Source organism: Panthera tigris, chromosome C1, assembly GCF_018350195.1.
Source record: "Panthera tigris isolate Pti1 chromosome C1, P.tigris_Pti1_mat1.1, whole genome shotgun sequence".
Taxonomy (NCBI): Eukaryota; Metazoa; Chordata; class Mammalia; order Carnivora; family Felidae; genus Panthera; species Panthera tigris.
The window spans coordinates 82,183,463-82,206,509 of NC_056667.1; the positions used below are offsets into that span (position 1 = coordinate 82,183,463).

General features: G+C 35.8%; 1 protein-coding gene across 1 annotated transcript in view; it reads right to left on the minus strand.

Moving 5' to 3' along the window:
• Positions 1-23,047, minus strand: part of DPYD (dihydropyrimidine dehydrogenase) — an 851,480-nt gene that overhangs the window by 277,388 nt on the left and 551,045 nt on the right. The window contains exon 15 of the mRNA XM_042997970.1: positions 2,955-3,023. Coding sequence (XP_042853904.1) covers positions 2,955-3,023 — 69 coding nt within the window. The remainder of the gene's footprint in view (positions 1-2,954; positions 3,024-23,047) is intronic.

Below are 23,047 nucleotides of genomic sequence, written 5' to 3' on the forward strand. Positions count from 1 at the left end.
GGTTTGGTTCAGTATGGTTCTATTTCTAGGAGGAAATAAAGTTTTCTAAAAAAAATATGCACATGATAGGACCACATGGGTGGCTTAGTCGGTTAAGTGTCTGACTCTTGACTTTGGCTCAGGCCATGATCTCGCAGTTTGTACAATCAAGCTCTGCATAGGGTTCTGTGCTGACAGCACAAAGCCTGCTTGGGATTCTCTCTTTCCCTCTCTCTACCCCTTCCCTACACACACATGCTTGCTTTCTCTCTCTCAAAATAAACAAATGAACTTAAAAGAATATATTTAAAAAGTATGTACATGGTAGGGGTGCCTGGGTGGCTCAGTTGGTTAAGAAGTCGACTTCAGCTCAGGTCATGATCTCACAGTTCATGAGTTAGAGCTCCATGTTGGGCTCTGTGCTGACAGTTCAGAGCCTGGAGCCTGCTTCAGATTCTGTGTCTCCCTCTCTCTCTCTGCCCCTCCCCCATTCTCTCTCTCTCAAAAATAAATAAACATTAAAAAAATAAAATAAAAAATATGTACATGGTAAAGATGATATACTGGATATATATTAATTTTTAAAAATGTCATTTAGTTGAATTCAGCATATTTTAAGAATGTACCTAGGTTCTATTTTTTTTAACCATCCATATGGTCTTAAATGTTTATTTAGAATAGTAAAATACTGGGGCACCTGGGTGGCTCAGTTGGTTAAGCATCCTACTCTTGATCTCGGCTCAGGTCATGATCTCACAGTTTGTGAGTTCAAGCCCTGCATCAGGCTTTGCCCTGACAGCACACAGCCTGCTTCAGATTCTGTCTCTCTCTCTCTCTGCCCCTCCCCCACTTGCTCTCTCTCTCTGTCTCTCTAAATAAATAAATAAATAAATAAAGTTAAAAAAATAGAATAGGAAAACACAGTTGTAGCCTCTGGTGAAACAAATAATAATGATCTTTCCTCGTGCAAATTTTCATTCTGACACAGTTTCTCACTCTTTGCTTTTTCATGTTCTTGTACAAGTTGATCTGTCCTGCTGTTACACACGTGTCATTTCTGTTTTCAGATATAATAGTAAAGAGCTCATAACAGATTTCCTTGGTTCCCTATTGCGTAATTCGAAAATTAATGTACTATAAGGAGAGGAACTTCATGAATTTAAAGTATATTCATCATCACATTAAGTCATCTGCTGAACTTAAAACTCGTGCTAGAACAGCTGGTGTGATAGTTCAGATTTCTTACCTCCCATTATCAACACCCCCCAAAGAAATGTACACTGTAAGTGGTATAGTAAGTTTGGTTTGAATGGGTTTTTTTTGTTTGTTTGTTTGTTTGAATGTGGGATCTTCTACTGTAAAAAAAAAGAAAATCTGTTTTAATCTCTTTTGAAGCATGAATTCATAAAAACAAAACTGACTCTACAAAGCGTTATTGGGTACCTATCAATGAGCTATGATGAATCATGCTGCCTAATGCGGCCCTCCAGGGGGATGTCCCCTCCAGGGGATAGCTCCTTCATGCGATATGCCCTGGGACGGTCCATATTTTAAGATTATAGAAAAGATTTTTTTTTTAATTGACAGCATCTATAGATTGACCTTCTTGTTATGTAGATAGCTTTCCTGGGGAGAGATTCTATAGACTGGTTTGACCCAATGGAAAGCATAACTTTTTCTTTCTAATTTTTTTCTCTTCTTTTTATCCTCTCTTCCTTCCTTTCCTTTGTTTTTGCTGTCCTTTTTTTTTTTTTTTGCTATGAGTACTTATGATATTAAATAAAACTGCAATTAAATAAATAGATACAGAATGTGAGAAATGTGAAAAATATCTTTAACTTGGTTGGTATGTTACTAATAGGAAGGCTTTGGACTTTTTAAAAGTAAAATTTGTTTATTTAAAAGTTAATGCTCATTACTGAAGAATATATTTATTTTAAAGTATTTTATTCTACAGAAAGGCAGAGAAGCAAGCAGCGTGATAAAGCCATTCATCATAGTCAGCTTAAAATTGGCAAAGCACATGCCAAGCACAGGTTCTGTGGAAGATTTCATGGTCAATTAGGTAAATACACGTATAAAGTGGACCCAGCACTAAAGATCACGAAACCAATTACTGATCATGTTTAATTTCACCCCTTTAAGTCCCAGAAGTAATTTTTCCCTCGCAGTTTTAAGATATCCAAATAAAATGTACAATTTTTGAACACGATAGAAGGCTTTATAATATTTTATAATGTACAGTCATTAGTATATAAGCGTTGTTAGATTTAGCCTTCTACATTTCTGAGAGGTTTTCAAGAAACCCCAGCTGAAGCTATCTAGATTATTTTTCATGACAGCATGACGGACATAAGTATACAATTTTAAGTATGTATTTTTCTATTTGAAATACAAATTGGAGGCACATGGTTAGTTGTTTGCATTTGTGCAAGATTCAATTTATATTATAGAAAACCTGCTGACTAGTGTTCAATTCAGGAGCATTCTGTCCTACCATTTTATGCATGTCTGTATTCAAACTAGAATAGTATTAAACGAACCTTTTATATTTTAAATATTCAAGAGTTTTATATTCAAAATTTCTTCTCGCTGTCAAACTAGTTTGCCTAAAGGCAAGGTAAGATCCTGTTACACTCTCAAAGGTAGAATTAAATTTTATCATGGCATCCATCATAATATACAGTTTGCTTAATATGCAAATAAAGAGTATATGGATTCAAAGAATAAAGGATTTTTTAGGTACTGTGTGAAATCCAAGGGACCACTTTCATAGAATAGATTCCTTTTAAATTTACATTTCCATCATTTTAATGAAAACACAGGGTAAACAAATTATAATAGAAATGTTTTAAGTTACCATTTTCCATTCAATTTTACTTCTACTGTGTTATTTTTCATGGCAGCTCTTTATTTAAAACTAATAAAAATGGAAGAGGAGAAATAAAATAAATATATACTAAAGAAATCATTACCTCAGCCATTTTGGAGAGCTCCATCCAGTCATTTTTGCTGTAACTGCACATGATGCTAGCAATCACAATCTTTAAAACGAAAAGAGGGAAAGAATGTCAGTTCAAATGGTTATGCTTTTGTACACAAGGGTATATTGATATTTACATACATATGTTTACAATGGTAAACTATAGTCTAAAAATTAGTTTTGATCCACTGAAAGAAAAATTATTAAAAAACAACAGAGTCTTACAGTGAGGCAAAGAATGAGATTCTGGGCTTCGGACTTATGTTAGAGATTTTCTCATTTACTACCTCTGAATTCTTAATGTAAGTTACTTAACTTTTCTGGTCGTCCACATTCTTATTTTTAAAATGGAGAGAACAATGTGGACTTTGTCCACCTCAGAAAGTGATAGTGGGACTTACATACATTTGTGCATGTGAGAGGGTTGTCTATATCACACAATGACATAGAAATGTTTATTAATATAATTTCTGCTGTAGCTAAAAGTTTCAAGATACAGAAAAGAAATAAATTAGTGTTTTCTTCAATCATATCTTATTACAGCATGGATAATAATACCTTACATATTCACAGTGCACTATAAGTTTAAACTTTGTTAAATGCTGATTATTTGACTATTTACAATAATCCTATAATAGAGGGTACATAGAATGATAGCTACTAATATCTGCTCTGAAGCCAGAATATCCACATTAGAACTCTGACTCTATCACTGACTGTGTAGCCCCAGGCAAGTTATTTAGTTTCTTCACTGGTTAAACATGGATAATAGTATGACTTACTTAGGAAAGAAATAATGGAAGTTGCTAAAACTTACATAGCTCTTATGATGCTGTAGGTACTGTTTAAATGGTTTTTACTTCATTCACTTAATTAATTGTTCCCAACGCTATTTTCCCCATTTTATAGAAGATGCTGAAGTACTGAGATGCACAAGTAGCACAGATAAGAGGGAGCAGAGCCAGGACTCAGACCCAGGCAGTTTGACTGGGAATCTGTGCTTTTAACCACTAGATTTTGCTGGCCCAAAGCAAGCATTCAATACATGTCATTAGTTTTTTTATTATTAACATTTAAAGACTGAGATTGAACCACAAAGAGTTTGTGCCAAGCCTAAAGTTGCAGAATCTAGAGGAAGAGTCCACTAAAACCACTAACTATGCTCTCACCACACTCAGCTTTCTTATGTATGTCTAGAAAACAAAACAAAACAAAACAAATATATGTTGTAAATGCTTTCAACATTGACAGAAACAGAAAATAAGTTGGGATCATACACCATGAAAACCACGGAGACAACAAGCCTGACTGTAACGCTGGGTTAATTTTTTTTCTCTCCTGATAGACTATAATCTCCATGGGAGCTGGGCCTGCTCTGTATCATTCATCATTTCACCTACAATAATCAGCATGGTGTTTGGCACACAATAAGACTGAGTGAATAAATGAATGAGGTCACCAAAAGTTTAGGAGCAGGGAGTTGCTTTATCAGCTCTTCCTTTTTTTTATTTGTTTTTTAAAATGTTTGCTTGTTTATTTTGAGAGAGAGAACAAGAGCTGCAGTGGAGGAGGGACAGAGAGAGAGACACAGAATCTGAAGCAGGCCCCAGGCTCCGAGCTGTCAGCACGGAGCCCAGTGTGGGGCTTGAACCCATGAACCATGAGATCATCACCTGAGCTGAAGTCGGATGCTTAACAGACTGAGCCACCCAGGTGCCGCTATCAGTTTATCCCTTTAAGATTAAGCAGAAATGAGTATCTTGAGTCAGAGAAGGGAAAAAATAAACAACAGATGAAAAGTGTTGGCAAATAATTATCATGAGTCAGAGTGAAGAGTGAGCAAGGCTGATCTGGGTGTTGGTCTTGGTGATAGAAAAAAGGGTCAGATGTTAAAATACACAGAACTTGTGAACTAGACAGAGCAATTGAGAAACAGGGATCAGAAGATCTGAGAGTTTGAATCAGATAAAGGTGGGACAATGATGAGAAATAAGATTGATTCCTCTTTAGAGAGAGAACAAAAGGAAGAAAGTAAATGATGAACAGAAGAGAAAAGTTAAGAATGCCTAATTATTTTGGGGTGAGTTCAGGAGTCAACATTTGTGTGCAGTGAGAATGCAGCTTTTAAGAATTTGGAGAAACAAATGTTAAGAATGACACATGGCCTTTTCTCTAGGGCTAAAAGAAAGGGAAAAGTCACATTCCATGCTTGCCCATTTGCTAGCTAAAAAAGGATCACCAGCATAACTTATGAACCTTCAGTAAGAGATGCTTTTTCTGCCCTTTTCACGTGATCTAAGATCAGCTATATTCTGCCCCCCTCCCTATTTTGAAAACTAACCAGTGAGAAATACCACAGTGTACACCTGATCTTCTAGGACGAGACTAATACCTCCTGGTGAGTATCCTCTGCATGAAAAAAAAGGAGCCCATCTAAAAGGAAAATCAAATGGGCGCAGGTCAGACAGATTCCTATTGTCCTCGGTGGCTTCAAGGTAAGAAAAAAAAACCCCAAATTTTAAAAACAAAACAGTTAATAAAAAGAGTTTGGAAATGGGCAGAGCCCCCAGGCTTGTTGCTAAAACTTTAAAGGCAGGGTGAGATCCAAAGTTCAAAATGAAAAACAGATTTTAGCATTAGATACGAGTGCTTCTATGGTGAAAGTAATAAACAGTATACTAAGGTTTTTAGGGAGTTTTATTATTTAAATCAAGACAAGCAAAAAAAAAAACCCAAAAAACAAAAGCCAAACATGCCTCTAATTATGAAAAGTAATCCTCAGGTTCACATTCCTATAGAAATATGAAGCAGGTGCTAAATCAGCACAACATCCTCCTCTCCCATGGCCCTCCTAGGCAGCCGTGGAGGACAACAGGGAAGACCCTTATAGTGGGCAGGACTCAGCTAAGCAGATAGCCTGACCAAAGAAATCTGCTGCCAGGAAAATAATGTTTACCAGCACTGACTAGTAAATGACTAGTAAATAACCATGTTTACTAGCATTGACTAGTTATGCTCTCAACTAGTGTCTAACCTGGTTCCACTTTACTAAATGGCCATTTTAATTTTGACAAAGCTGTTATTGCTTCAAATATATATTGATTGTGTTGGGGTTGGTTAAAGTCATTTTTGCCCTATAGGTCCTGAGGATCATGAGAAGCCATGGTTGGGCTTGATGGAGAGAAATAAATATTACCCAGATAATTGTCCTGAACATCAAGAGCCCTGGTGCCACCAAATGCCTGGGGATGCAGTGACTTGGTATAATTTGGCATGGGCTGTCACTGGGGAAGGGTGACCACAGGTGGGAGAGAAACATTATGTTAAGAAGAGGTAGATTTTTGTGTGTGTGCTCTAAGCAGTCAAGCACTACCTTGTTCTTCTTTCCTCACTTTCTGAAACAGACTCTACGTTCTTGCCCAAAAAACAAAAAGTATCTCTAACAGGGCTGATCATAGCAATCAGCCACTCTATTCCTGTGGAATTCCTGCACTGGAGCTGGGAAGATAACAATTCTTTTTCTCATTGGTCCCTAAACTGGAATGAAGTGTGTTGAGAGCTGCTGGTGACCCCCAACTTACTCTTCACTTAACCGATCTTGCCACCTCCACCCAAAGCTAGTTATGCTAGGGAAAAATAAAGCAGAGACAGGGAAGTAGAAAATGTGTAATGGGAAGAGACCTATGCTAGCCACTTTTAAGCTAGGTGTACCACTAACACATCTGTATGTGTGAACTAACACCACTTTATCTTAAGAAAATTCAAGTTGTATCCTGATATCTTTCACTTAGAGTCTTGACAATTATTACATTTAAAACTGAAATTGGCACTTTTGAAATAACTTCCTAAGCAATTTTTTAACAGTCAAGTAAATGTAAGGGAAAAAAATCTACATTATTTTTAAAATGCCAAATTGTCTTCATAGTCTAAATATTCTTAATCTAAAACCAACTGATATTTTGGGAAAATATGTGATGACATTCTACTTCAGGGGAATAAAAATGACCCAAAAATCATTTTATTCTTTATTAAAACATATTAGGATTTTTCAAAGAGTCTGGCTAAAAGATATTAACATTAAAAGGACACTGGGCATAATTTAATCTTTCTTTGATGATTAGAAAGCCTTTCCGTATTTTAGTGTGCTTGGTTTTTAGGCAAGCAAGAAAGGACAGGGCTTTGTTTTCTTCCCATGAAAAAAGAGAATTGATGGATATTTTATATTGTGAAACATCATGCTATATTACTAGAAATAAATATTCAGTGAAACATTTTCTTAAAGCCAGGGTAACTTTTGCCTATATTTCACTTAAATTAGGCCATTTCTAGTGCTCCATTTTTATAACTCATATTTTAAAAATCATTGGATAATTTTATACATAGGCAAATTTATACATAGCCAAATGCTATGTAGTGTTTGAACTACATCCTACATTTTATGACACACAGGCTAGTGGGAGAGTCAATGTCAGTCCATTAATAAGTAAATTGAGCATGTACTGTGTGCTTGCTACCAAATGACATAGAAAGGAGTTTAAGACATTGACTTAGAGTCTTTTCCATTGAACACTCTACTAATATTTATTTTTCTTTAAGTTTATTTATTTATTTTGAGAGAGAGAGAGAGAGACAGAGAGAGAGAGAGAGAGAGAGAGAGAGAGAGAGGGAGAGAGAAAGCAAGGGGCAGAGAGAGAGAGGGAGAGAAAGAGAATCCTAAGCAGGCTCCTCACTGTTACTGCAAAGCCTGATGCAGGGTTCAAACCTACAAACCATGAGATGACCTGAGGCAAAGTCAGATGCCTAAATGACAGAGCCACCTAGGTACCCCCAACTGATATTTCTTGAGCACATACTATGTACCAGTAACTGTTCTAACTCAGAAGTGATTTAAAAAATGAAAGAAGTCCTTGCCTTCCTGTAGCTTACATTTTAGGGAGAGAAAATTATAACAAGTTAAAAAAATTATTAGGACTATTTACACATCAAGATTATTGTTAGAAAGGCATAATAGAGGACAGTAATGGAGAATCAGTGGGGTGCACAGTGCCTCCATCAGATGATGGTCAGTAAAAGGCTGTGTGAGTTGAGACATGATAGATAAGAAGGCCCCTTGCACTGAAGAATGGGATGGGGAACTGGAAGACAACTGGCATTCTAAGTAGAAGAAAATACATGTGCAAAGACACTGAGGTGGGAATGAGCATGACATATTTAAGAAAAAGAGAAGGCCATGTGGATGGAGTTTCATGATAGGGCAAGACGAATTTAAGAGAAAATGAGACAAACAGTCAGTGGCCATATCTCTATGAGCCGATCCCTGTGGGAATTGGGTTTTATTATAGGTGCAATGGAGACTAGTGAAAGGTTTAAAGGAGGGTGATAAAATAATCTGATCTGCATTTTAAAAAGATGTGTTTCACTAATTTATAGGGAAGGGAATGAAGGTGTTTCAGGATGAAAGCAGAGTCCAGTTAGATTGAAATAATGTGGCTTGCATATTACCCATGGGGATTCAGTGAAGTGGACAGTTCTGAGCTAGAACCAACAAGACTGGTCAGTAGTTAGATTCAGGAGATGAGAGAAAAGGAGAGATTGAGGCTGATCCCTAGATTATTGGCTTGAGCTACTAAGTGGAATGTAGACAGTTTACTGAGATGCAACAAGGCCTAGTCAAATAACTAGTGTGGGGTGGGGGGAGGTACTAAGAGGTTCCGTTTTCATATCTTACACATAAAATGTCTATTAAGCCTCTCTCATTAATGAGAACATAAACCACGTCACTGTATACATGAGTCTAGAACTCACTAAAGAGGTTAGAGATGAAGGCGTACATATTAGAAACTTTGAAATATAATAGTATTTAAAGCCACCTGGATAGGTGACTTCAAAGGGAAGAGAATAAAATACAGAAAAAGGAAGGGCCTGGGATGCCATCTGAGAATGTGAGGTCACAAATGCTAAGAGAGGAAAGTGTTCCAGAAAGTAAAGACCAATCCACTCTGGTGAATACAACTAAGGGTTTGTGTAAGAGAATACAGAATTGTCCATGAGGTTTGGCAATACAGCAACCATTGGTAACCTTTACAAAAAATGGTTTCAGTAAAGCAGCAAGGACAGTAGTCAGACTGGAATAGTCTGAGTGAATAGAATATACAGAAGTGGAGAGAAGTGACACACAAATCTCTCCCAAGGTTTTGGTGAGCTTAGCTAAAAGATAAATGGGGCAGCACATAAATGATTATGGGAGGTCTAGGGAGAGATGTTTTTTCTTAATGGGCCATATTTGAGTATTTTTTTATGCTGGTGGAAATAATCTGGAAAGGAGGAAAAAGCTATTGAGAAGGCAAGAGGTGATGACGAATCTTTCGCATAAGTAGAAGTAAACTTTGATAGGAGCAGAGGTACTGTTTCCAGTTTAATTGGGTGGAAGAGAAGAGTAGAGAGAGAAAAAATAGGTATGGATGCAATTGCATTTATAGACTTGGTGTGAAAAAGGTAAAATTATCCTTTCTGGTATGCACATTTTTCTTAAGTAGTAGATGAGGTCTTCCGACATGAAAGAATGGGGGACAGAGGCTTAGAAATATGAGGGAGAGGTGCACCTGGGAGGCTCAGTTGTTAAGCGTCCAACTTTGGCTCAGGTCATAATCTCACGGTTCATGAGTTCAAGCCCTGGGTCAGCCTTTGTGCTGACAGAACTTATTCCAAACAACAAAACAAAACAAAACAAAACAAAACAAAACAAAAAAACAGTGTTAAATGGCTTCTATTGTCATCATCCCTAACTTTTAAATGAAAGAATCAAAATTCATGATTAAATTATTTTTTAAAATTACATTTCCTTTATGGAAAAACAAAAATGATTTTATTTAGCATTTTTTTTCAAACTGATTTACCATAAAGTTTGTACATTAGAAATTAAGGTGAAGAACAACTTAAAACATCTAATTGGTTACAAGCTGGCTATATTCCCAAATTCCCTTTAACTTAAAGTGTATGCTTAAAACACATGTCAGCAACACTGTTTTGGTATTCTGTAACTATATTATGAACTACATTGGAAATTCAGTCAACAATTCAGCTGCAAGACAACTTAAATTTTTTAGTAGGGAAAAACTGAAAAGTGACAAAGGTGAACAACTGTAAATTACAAGTAGCTGAGTTAGGTTTTGTCAAACAATTTAACAAAATTATCCCTAACACTACTGGGATTATATCAAGGAGGAAAAATAGCATGGGACATGTGATTTTCAAAGACATTTAAACCAAGAAAATACGTTTATTAAATATTAATTAACTGTACAACATTCAAATTTTAAATGCTCTTTGTACTGTAGTAGAAATAAAGTGGAAGTGAGATTGGTACAATTTTCCTTAAATGTACACATTGAGAATAGCACATTAACAGTGAAACTTTCCTCATATTTTATATGGTTATTGCTTATTTGATGTTTGCAGATGAGAATAATATTCTTAAAGTTGTCTTTTTATATTGTTTAAAAATTCATCATTTTCTTTGTTTATTTTGGGACTAACAAATGTGCTGTTTACACAACTATTCCTAACATAGAAAAGTCATATTGCAAGTTAAACAATATGCACATAGTTTCCATAGAAAATCAGACATTTTCCACTAAAACAGGAAAAAAATAAAACACTGCATACTATTCGGAAACTGTAGTAATGGCTGCTTTTTCCTCTCCTTTTGATCACTTCTTTAAATATTTTATCTAGTTTCTGTCCCTATTCTGTCTAGGAAGTCATCTCCCCAAGGTCATCAGTGACCTTGGCAAATATATCAGATACTTTTCAGCCCGAATCTTTACTGGAACTCTCTTCAGCACTTAGACAGTGAGCTATCTCCAGCTTACTGAAACCCTCTTCCATATGAGCTTTGGAGGTACCTCTTTTTGTTACTTTCATTTTCATTGTTCCTTCTCAGGCTCTTCTACCTCTGACCACCTTTTACATGTTGATGTCCCCAGGGTCTACTCATGGTCCTCTTGGTATCACTTCATACAGATTTCCTTGGATATCACATTCACAACAATTTCAGATCATATCCGTATGTAGAAAAGTTATAAAGTGTATACCTCCAACCTATATCTTTCTCCTAAGTTCAAGAACAACATGTCCAACTGCCTTCTACCCCCTAGATTCAATTTGCTCAAGATCAAACTCTGCCCTGAATTTGTTCATTTCATGTTAAATATACTCCACCCTTTCATCCCAAGTTAGGAAACTAGATTTCCTTTCTTCCTTTCTCTCTCATCACCTACACCCAGTTATTCACCAAGTACTCTCTAGTCCACTGGTTCTTTGACTTGGCTAAGCATTGAAATCCCCTGAAGAGTAAGGAAAAAAAATAACCCTAAGGATTCTAGGATAATTTGTATGTAGTTAGGCCCAGGCATCAGGGTTTTTCAAAGATCTCCAGGTAATTCTAATGCACAGGAAAATTTGAAAAGCACTGCTCTAGTTTACTTCCTAATGATCCCTTCTAAGTATTCCTGATTCTTCATCATGACTGTCTTAGTTAAGATCCTCACCACTGTTACCCTGGATTACTGGAGTAGCTTTCTTATTAGTCTCCCTCTCTCTCTTTGCAGCCTATGCCATCTGGCAGATCCTTCTAAAGAAACAAACCTGATCATACCACACTTCTTTTTCAAATCCAACTTCAGGATAAAATCTAATTCTGTAATAAGCTGTACAAGATCACAATGCTACTTTTGCTCCAACCACATTGAATTACTTTGCTTCCTGAATGTAACATGTATTCTGCATTCTCCTGGCCATATGTCTATTCCTTTTGTCTGAATGAATAAGGAATGGTCCCTGTGCTCTAGGAGCATATGGTATAATAAAGCAGACATATGTAAATTGATAGAAAAATAATTATAGTGTATGAACCAGGAAAAAATGACAGAAGAAAGGGAAGGGTGATTATTTGTACCTGTGTGAATCAGGGAAGATATCCTAGAAAAGCAACTCCTACTAGACTCTGAAGTCATGCTTGGGTGTTTATTAGACACTGATTAGAAATAAAAGAGGCAAGAGCACTCCAGGTGGAGTGAGCAGCAGAAGCAAAGGCACAGGATGCTGTATTTAAGAAATATGCTCTGTTTAAGAAATCTCACGTAGTTCAGTTTAGTGTTGGGGAGAAATGAATGGATACATATCATGGGCAATGAAGCTGGGAGCATTGGTAGAAATCACGTTCATCCAGGCAGGGTCTGAAACTATGGTCCCTAACCAGTTGGGCAGTTGGATTAGAATTTTGGATTACTCTGTCCAGTAAATTCCTGCTCCTCATTTGGGCATTACCTTCACTAGGAACCCCTTCCTGTGTACTCTTCTCCCCTTGACTGGGTCAGGCACCCCTCTTCGGAGATCCTATGGCATCCTTTGCATTTCTCTGTTATAACATTATATTGTATTAAGCTGTTGTTTGTGTGTTTTTCAAAAGATGACTGAAGTTTGGGGGACAGGGCTTTTTTTCATAGGTATATCTCCAGTACCTAATATTATACCTTATACATAATTGGGATTCAATAATATTTGCTTCAAAGGAATGCTGGGACAGGTAGCTGAGGAAAGAAATTCCCAGTAATGTGCATTTTTATTACCAATCCCAGTATTTAAATGTAAGCAAATTTCTACATTCTAGAGAGAGAATTAGAAGGACAGATAGGTGGTATAAAGTAAGAGGTTCGAAAACCTCTCAGAATTTATTAAGTATACTTTATATCAAAGAACAGTAATCCATTAAATTTATGCATATATTTAAACTTACTGCACATTTTCACATGCACTATCTCATTTATTCCTTGTAATAATTATGAATTTGGAAAACTTTATACTGAGAATAATGAGCGTAGGTCATTTATTTTACCAGGGTCAAGCTAATCAATAGCAGAAGCAAGGATTAAGTTCAGGTCTTTTGCCTCCAAGTTCCTCTCTACTACATTAAGATTTACCATATTGATTTCCTATCCTTTCAATTTACATTAGAGATTCCAACTGATTTTGCATCCTCAATCTTCTTGTGGTAGAGTGTTCGGGGAGTGGGGTGGGGGAAGTGTTCTTCTCCCTGTATTCATGCCCCTTTGCAATGTAAATGTGCAGCTACTCCCATCACATGGGGGATTTATTTACCCGCTACTGGAATGTGGACTGACTTTGTGACTTGTTTTCATCAACAGAACATGGCAAAAGGGATATTGTGCCAGTGTCCAACCAAGGCTTGAAGAAGTCTTGTCCTTTTTTGCCCACTCTGTTGAAATCCTGCCTGGCCATGTGATCAAGTTGGCATAGTCTGCTGTAGGATCAGAGCACATGGGATAAGGATGAGCCATCTAGGTGAAGCTACCTGAGACTAGCCAGCCCCAGCCCACCTGGAAATTGACTACAGAAAAAGTGGGATGAGCTGAGACAAGAAGAACCACCCAGCTTATCCCAGCCCAAATTGCTAACACGCAGAATTCTGAAATAAATTAATAGTTGTTCAAATCCACTAAATTTGGGGTGAAGCACATGCTGTGTACTTACGTGTGCCAAGCATTGTGCTAAGTATTTCACGTGTATATCTCTAATCTTTAGGACAACATAACAAAATAGAAATTACCAGCCCCATTCACAGATAGGAGAAAAACTTATTTTAAGAGGTTAAATAACTATTCATGGTTTTTCAGCTAATAAGAGTAAATACAAATCTTGAATTGTCTGGTTATAATATTTTTTTTTCTCTGAATCATTTTTCTGTGTTCCTTAATCATACATTTATATAAGACTTTGTGGGTTTATTCCTATACATGGTAGATTTTATTCAATCCATGACAATTTTTATTACTTTCCTTCTCAGAGGTTAATGTCATTTTTATGTTCTTGGCCAATGGGTTATTTCACTGCAACTCCAAAACTACCATCTAAGCTAGAAAGGAAGATGGAAGTGCCTAAGAAATCAAAAAGTGAGGGAAGACCAAGTGAGCAAGACCTAATGAGTGTTCCACTGTTTTCTAACCACTTAAACATGTTAAGAAATGAAGATAGGGTAGTACAGGCTCTTTATAACCTGGCCCCAAATCCATTTTTTTCCTGTATCTTGACACACCATAATGAACACCCTATCTATACTGCCCACCAGATATCCTTTTAGATTTCCATTCTTTTTCCCATGCTGGTCTCTCTTCTTAAGAGTACCACCCTATTCCTCTGACAGTATATCTCTTATTCACGCTTCAAGGTCTAACTCAGAGCTCATTCCTATCATACCACCCTCAATAAACTCAGAGATAGGATCACTGTTTTTATTGGGTATTAGGGTGTAGTTTACCTACTTCTATTTCAGTTCCTGTCACAGTGCATCACAGATGTGTATTTATTGATAATTACCACTGACTTCTCTTACTCCATTCCATGGGAAAATATAATTTTGATTCACTTTTGTTTTCTTTTTTGTAGGTTTATTTATTTATTTTGAGGCAGGAGAGGGAGTGAGAGGATCCCAAGCAGGCTCCATGCTGTCAGCACAGAGCCTGACACAGGGCTCGAACCCATGAACCACAAAATCATGACCTGAGCCAAAATCAAGAGTAGGATGCATAACCAATTGAGCGACCCAGGCACCCTTCACCTTTGTTTTCTTATCATTTGGTTCAGCATTGCATAGCACCTAATACACTTTAAAGTATCTATAGAAGGCAGTATGGTCTCATTATTTGATTATTAATTTTTAAAAACTTTCTGGTTCAGGGGCACCTGGGTGGTTCAGTCGGTTAAGCATCTGACTTTGGCTCGGGTCATGATCTCCCAGTTCATGGGTTCAAGCTCTGCATCAGGCTCTGTGATGAGAGCTCAGAGCCTGGAGACTGCTTTAGATTCTCTATCTCCCTATCTCTCTCTCTCTCTACCCCTCCCCTGCTCATGCTCTGTCTCTCTCTATCTCTCAAAAATAAATAAATGTTAAATTTAAAAAAAAAATTTCTGGTGCATCCCTATAAAGATTATTGTACTTGCTGTAATCATGGAGAAAAAGCACATATATGAAATTACCATGTCTACCATGTAATTTTATAACTATAAGCCATTTACTGTCTTCATAGCATGACTTTGGCACTACTTTAATCTAAGATGATTAGCTGGATTTAAGTTGTTCTATCACTGTTTACCCTTCACTGAGGTTGCAGTAAGTCAACTGAAACCATGAGATTTGAATTCATTGTACACAAAAAAAGGCATGTTTCTTACACAAAACCTGTGTATGAGATTTGATTTTGCTTTTACTTAAAGATCATGATACGTTGCCTATTTTAATGTGGTTCATTCAGAAATATTGCCTTTCAAACGCACATAACAGAGTTGATTTGAAAAATGTTATGAAGCATCTATATTCCAATTTTAAACTTTTTCTATTTAGAGGCTATAACAAACATGCATTTAATGAACTGCTTTTATAAATTAATAAGACTAATAACTAACACAGTGCTAATATGTGATACAGGAATGAAAAAAAAGGAGGTTAAAAAGAAAGTAATGAAAACTCTCATTATAATCACATGGAATGATTCACTGCATTAAATAGTCTGGGCACTCCTTCCAGTACCATACATATAGCACATGGGTGTTGTAAAGATTATTGAAACATTTTCTGTAAAGACTAAATTCCCAAATGAAAATTTTATGTAAATACTAAGTGTTACTGTAATTATTTTATGAGATGTAGCTCTTTTGCTCTCATTAACTATGATTGCATGTTTAATGCACATTCAATTAGATAATTCTGTTGTGTGAGTTAGTGGTATTGTGTCTTAAGTACTGGATGGTAAGCTTCTGGAGGACACAGGCTGTGTCTTCTGTCTCAGCATATATCCCTGTGGGGTGGGACTGCCTGTTGTGTTTACCAAAGTACTTGACACATGTCAGGGACTCACAAGATATTTGTTGAATAAGAAATACATAAGTGTTGATGTGCAATATACGTTAGATGCAATGCTTTTAAGAAGTCAAGGACTTCTAAAAACACACAACTTAGTCTTTTCCAAATACATGTTATTACTTCACAGAAATTGCATAGGATGGTTTAAATTCAATTCACCATGGGATATGCCACACAGTGTTGGAAGACTGTGCCCTGGCTGCTTCCTCAACATTACACATTCTTTCCCAGACATCACCAGGCACTTTCCCACACTTCCTTCCAGTCTTTGCTCAAATGTTGTTGCCTCAGTGACACTCTATTGAAGATTGCATACCATCCCCTCCCAGTCCTACTATCTTTTCCATAGAATATTCTATTATATCATTTTCTTATTTACTATATTTGATGTCTTTCCCCCCATCAGCTGGAATGTAAACTCCACCAGAGTAAGAATTGCTGTTTTGGACACAAAACAGTGCTGGCATGTAGGAGATGCCCCATACTTGTTAAATGAATGATCAAATACTAACATATTATTTAATTGTCTTTCTGCATGAACTACCTATCTATAAAATGGGAATGATTTGGTTTGCCACACTTATTTCATAGTGATTATTCTGAGAATTACACGGTATTATGTGTCTGACATTAAATACTTTTCAATGAAATTCAATGATAATTTTTATTACTAAGAGAATAATGTCATATTCAGATTTGCCATTTTCTACAATTTAGAGTGCAAACAATGACATTTTGAAACGGTGCAATACTTGGGTTTTAAACATCCACAGATAAGACTTTAAAAAATATGTCATTGGAAAGGGTAGAAAGCGTTATCTTTATATGCTTCTGTGATCTTTCTATAGTGTCACGTTGTGGGCATTTTATATTTGTAAGTTAATAAATTTTTTAAATGAGTGGATCCACAGAATAATATTTTGTGTATAGATTCACATTTTATAGATATTTAAGAAATTTTTTAGATTTCACTAAAATGGCAGGAAATTCACGAATATCTATGATACCTTTCATTAAATTATGTTTCTTGGCTCACACTGCTTTATCAGAATTGAGATTAAATTTTTTTTCCTGTTTACCCAGAAAAAATTCTAAGAACTCTGAGCCCAAACATGTGTATTTCCCTGATTTGATGACCCAAAGAGGGCCACTATTCTAAACAGATGCCATGTGAAGGACAGAGCAGCATACTGGGACCAGCTACAATGTTGTGTGAGGAAGGGTTGGGGAATGGGGTGGGAGTCAGGAATCATACCCTTTACCTAAAAGGTCTAAAGGCATACACTCTCAAAGCTCTAAAGCTTTAAGCTTTCCTTATGACCAATGTTCTGCATTGGAAATACCTAAGTATTTCCATTGCACCTGTCTTTCTCTCGTGCAACTCTATAAATACTCATCACCTTTCTCCCCCTGAGCCCACCTCCTTCAACAGAGAAGGAGCTGAGGGAAAACTGGCTGAATGTATAAACTAACAATCCTGCGTCCTCTTCTTACACAAATGATCCCATTTTCCCTTTTTTTCCGGTCTCCTTCTTTCTCTTCAACATGTCCCATCCCCACCAATTTCTTCATCTCAATCTGACCTTTCTGTACAGGGAGCAAAGTATGGACTCAGGTGCTTCCACCTCTATTTCAAGCTGCCACATCTGCCAACAATGGGCACCTTGGTAAACAGCAATAGAAACAAAACCTCTAATGTGTTTTGCTTTTTAGGATAAAGATTAATGACACTCAATTAATAAAACATTCATTGTATCACTGAATATTGATAAACGATTCCCTTGCCTTAATATGCTGTTGACACTTAAGAATCAACCAAATATGTTTCACACACTTTGTAAACATCTTAAGATTTCATCTATATTCCATATTTCAGTTCAAAATGTTCCTTCTCAGAAGCTTGGCATACTGATTTACAATAGAAATAATGACAGGACCTTTTTCAAAGTGATTGGAACCTTTCTGGTATAAACTTTATACAGCATAATGAATGGGTTGGCATTTGGTCCTTATTTGCATACTATAAAAATAAAACAGAGTGTACAACAAAGTCCCTGTTAAATTCACATTACCTGCTAAATGAAGATACTCAAAAGGCATTGTAATCTAATTAAAATCAAGAAATGGTATTCAAGCCTACTTATATACTTCCAAAATAATACATATGCACTAATATTTGCAACGCATGCTAAGGGTATACACCTAATTAATCACCTTGGAAAAAAAATCCCCAAATTTCTTTGCTCTAATTAGTCATTTCATAAAATTTTTCTAATACTAATATTAGCTATTTCAAATGCTGGGCTAAAGTCACTTTCATCTATAATCAATGCATTAGCAATTCTAATCCAGAGCAAATTCTGAAGGATCTTTGTGGAGTTTAAAATATGATATTTTTCCCAATAACATATTGAAAGTTTGAAAATGAGGAAGTACTTTTTCTCTTAAATGTTCCTTTTTTGCATTGTTCATACTTTTCAGCTTGCTCACAAATGCACAGATGTTGATATCAATGCTGCTTTTAAGGAACAACAATGAGGTGTTTGTTTTGTAATCTTTTCGTCCTATATCCCACATGTAATTACATGATCTTCGAAACTTCCAAAACACATAGGAGAAAAGTAGCCTTTTAAAACGAAATAATTGCATGGCTGGGTTTGTAGTTTTCTAAATTAAGGGTAGGTTATACATTTTTCCTATTATATAAGATTTGCCAATTTGAAAGTTTCTTTAAAAGCATATATTTATAAGCATACCTTTGTCTTAGGAATCACCGTATAAACATATACCAAAGAGTCGGGAAGAAGGTATAAGACTGCAATTTTGGCTCACCCAATGCTTTTATGTTTTAATAATTTCTCTATATTTTCAAAACGTATTATAAAAACAATAGCAGTGATTGTTTTAATTACTTACAATAAGGCAAGGAACAGCCTCTAGAACAATTCAATTTAAAAGACAAAGTCTGGTTCAGAACCTTTTGAATTATTTACAACCACCGCTGATTGTTCTACCATTTAATGAAGGCAAAGAGAGGTATCCTTCCCTCCCCCACCAAACAAGTCCTCATGGTAGAATACTATAAAAGCTTGTGAGGAGGATTTTAGTCTCAGATGCAGCCCATGTCCCCACATGTCTCATAAATTCTTCTAATGCATTTTCACATGCATGATCGTGAATGCCTATTCAGTGAAAAGGTTTACCATATGCTACATTTTTCAGCTACCAAGAACAAAGGGCAAATGGTTCCTGGCCTTGTTTTTGGAACAAAAAAGTATAAAAGCAAAACAAAAACCTCTTACATTTTTACTAAATAAAAGAATGAATGCAGATTGTAAAGACCCAGTGGAAGCTTCTTTTGGCACCATGCTGTTCATTCTTGTGACAAAAAGTATTCAATGAGGGACAGATAGGAAGAAAGAGAGATACAAATGTAGTAGTCTTTCTGCATCACCTAATCCATCTTCTTAGTAAAAAACTTTTTGTTGCAGTATAACATAAAGCGTTTCCTTCAGTATACTTTCAGAGTGATATGGATTTCTGCCATTTCTTTAGGAAGAATTCACAATATAGTAGGTAGTTATTGTCAGGTGTTTTTTTTTCCTTCCTCCCGCCACCCCGCCCCAAGATATTCTGAGGTATGCCTCTTGAATCAAGCTAAGCAATTCCTTTCCTTTTTTCTTTAAATATATTCTAATAAATTGAAGTATTATTTCTTTGTAGAAATTATTCAGCCAAGCCAGAGAGATTTATTGCATTCGCTAAATGTATAATATATTCCTCTAAATTATTTATGTAAATAATACATACATATATAGAGAAAACATAGATATGAAAAACATATGTAGATTATACACAAACACATACACTTTCCCCTCAATTATCTATCCCAATAACACTATGATGAAACAGTCATCTATAAGCCCAAATTACTCAGTCAAAACACACACACACACACACACACACACACACACACACACACGCACACACATTCTATAAATTGGAAGAAAAAAATCCTAATATACAAATTTAACCTTAAATTTTTGTCCTCTCTAGGCAAGGTCCTTCTTTTCAAATTGTAATGTATTACAATTAGTCTTTCTATCAGTTGGTTACCAGCCTTGGTTGAGTGCACAAGCAATTTCTGGTAAAGGACTCACTATATCAAAATTCCATAGCAAATATGCTGTAGGTGCTGAGAAGCTCATTATATGGGATGTTATCTCTACCTTATACTTACAGTCTCTAAGAAATGCCAAGAAAAATTCACTCAAAGTAAATTAGTGACCACATTTCATGTATTAAATGACATGTATAGTTTTGGCCTGGTGTTGGTTTCATAGCACATTTTCCTGATGTGTATCAGAAGGGACCCATAGTGGAAAATTAACTTCACTTTCTAACTAGCAGCACAAGATGCGCATCTAAAAATACTTGTGCCTTAATAGTGTTTTTCTTTTCATACAGAATTACTCTGCCTCGCTCCATTTGTTACTGCCCAATATGTTGTAACTATAAAATTTCTAAGAGTCAAGTCTTTCTAGGTGCAAAGCATTTTAGTTCACAGCCTGTATCTTTTAAGCTTGCTAACAAAAAGCTGCACTGAATCATTTCTATTGCCTGCCTTGGCTTTCGGTCTGGTTTAAACGGTCAGCTTCTTCATCTGGTCAATTCCTCTTAAATAATTTTGTCAATGAATCTTTTTCAGGCCACTCTAAAGAATCATTATTAAACTAGGTATCTCATTCTTTTTTAAAAAAAAAAAAAAAACCTCATCAACCTTCAGTACTCTTTTGCTAAATTTTCCTTTAACAAGTCGGAATTTCTGTGCTAGGAGCATGAATGTTTTTACTTCATATGAAGCAACGCTTCCTGTAGCTACAGGGAAGAAGGAAAAACATTCCTTAAGGGAAAAGACAAGCTCTACGAGGCTTGTAGGATGAAAAGATGGGAAAACTACTACCAATCTACACATTTTTCAAGGACTTCCTTAGTAAAGCAAGTGTCATAGTAGTCATTGATCCTAACTAATTTAATCAGTTGATTTTTTTACCATACTGTCCATCCTAGAAATACCTCATTTACAATAATAAAAACTAATCAGCTTCCTGAGTTGTCCCTATACTTACCAGTAATAGGGTATCATCCGTTCCTCTTTAATGACGATGTTTTTCCTGTATCCCTGTATCCTTATATCCTTTCTCTGTGATATAGTTATATTAGCAAGTGTGTGTGCATGTGTGTGTGCGTGTGTGTGTGTGTGTTTACTCCTGTAGCATGTAGTGCTTGTAAAGATATGGATGTTAGGAAGTAGGGTCTTTTTTAATTAATTGTTATTTTGTACATGTTTTTCCTGTCTGCCCAGCAAGTTCATACCCCTTTGATGGTAGGGACTCTTTCTTATATACTTTATTTTCCCATGTATAGTGTCTGATATATTTAGCTACACTCCTGATTAGTAGATATGGCAGCTATTCAATATCATCTTACTATAAAAAAGATGAAGAAAATGATTAGTATAGCAAGAACAATCCAATAATACTGATGCTTAAGTACCATTGACTTTTTCAGTTCTCATTTTGCCAGACTTTGGTATTAAATCAGTTTTTGTTGAGAACCCGAAAAACATGTCACAATATAGGATGCTTAACAAAGAGGGCAATCCAATTCCTTACAGCTTTGAAAGGATTTCAAACTGTGTCATTCCATTTACCTCCAAGGACTAAATTCATACGAATTAGCCTCTCACTCATGTAATGTGGTATAGAAACCTTATTGTCTTGTCAATGGTTCATGTAGAGCTATTATTGGAATAGGTAAAGGAAATGTATCCAGTGACTGTGGTAGACAGTGACAGTGCTAGATCCTTCCACAATCATTGACTGAGTAAATGCTTTGCTCTCTGATTTGCCTTATCCCATAAGTCTGATCCATAATCAAACATTTGGACTTGTCTCACTTTTAACTTTGAAAATACTATTTTGTTTTAGTTCATTGGTATATTGCAACATATTTCCATTTGAAATGGATCCTAGACTACTTTGAAGGCACCAGCATAGCACTTCTCTTGAAGTACATATGATAGGTAGCAATTGTCAAAATGTCACATTATTGTTGGTAAAACAGAAAAAAAAACACCTCTATCTGGAAATTATTAGGGATTTATGCCCATAAAAATATCTGCAAACACAACATAATTTTAAACTAATATGAAAGTGTTGTTCCACTCATTACTGGGATGATAGGACTAATCCAAACCCTCTGGGATATCCTTAACCTGGAGGTGCCTGCCAAATTCCCCTTCAGTTAAGCCCTGAGTTCATCTCCAAACTAAATGATTTCTTATTGACTCATATTTTCATACCACTGGTTCTCAATATATACCCTGAAATATATTAATTAATAATGTTTCATTTTCTAAGGAGTGTATGAAAGGATCATGACTACTATCCCTCCTGCTTGCTAGCTGTTTGGCTACTGACAAGAAATATACTTCTCTAAACTCTACAAGGGAAGTCATGTGATATAGCGGAAGGAATGCAGGCTTCTACACTCATTAGTGGTGGACCTTAGGTAAGCTTCATAATCTCTTGAATAAATATTAATGTCTGTGATCCTCAGTCTCCTTATCTGTACATGGGGTTAATAATGCTGCCTTAGTGAACTGCTGAGCTATTCTTTAAAGCATTTCTATTTATATAAAGAAACAGATTGCTATCTCTCTGTCTATTGCTATTTCTAACCCTATCTCCATCTCTAGTTCTGTAACTGTATGTCTAAGAAATAAATATAAAGTACTCAGCAAGTTATTAGCTAGTTCCTCTGCCTCTGTAATTATCTAAAATTAGCTATTATTTCTTACATACAAATACTGAACCAAATATGTAAATTTCAATTTCAACAAATAACATATTATAAAAAATGTCTCGAAACAGTATAATTGTGTTAGGAAGGAAGTATAATTGTGCTGAAGGAAGTATAAGGACATTTCTTTTAAATAAAGCTACATATTAGTAAGCAGAATATTCTTTAAATAGATCTATTGCCTGGTCCATCTGATTTTGATTTTATTTTACTATGTTGTTTTTACCTCATTTTTATATTATTGAAATACAAACATGTTACTTATTAAAAAATACCTAGAACAT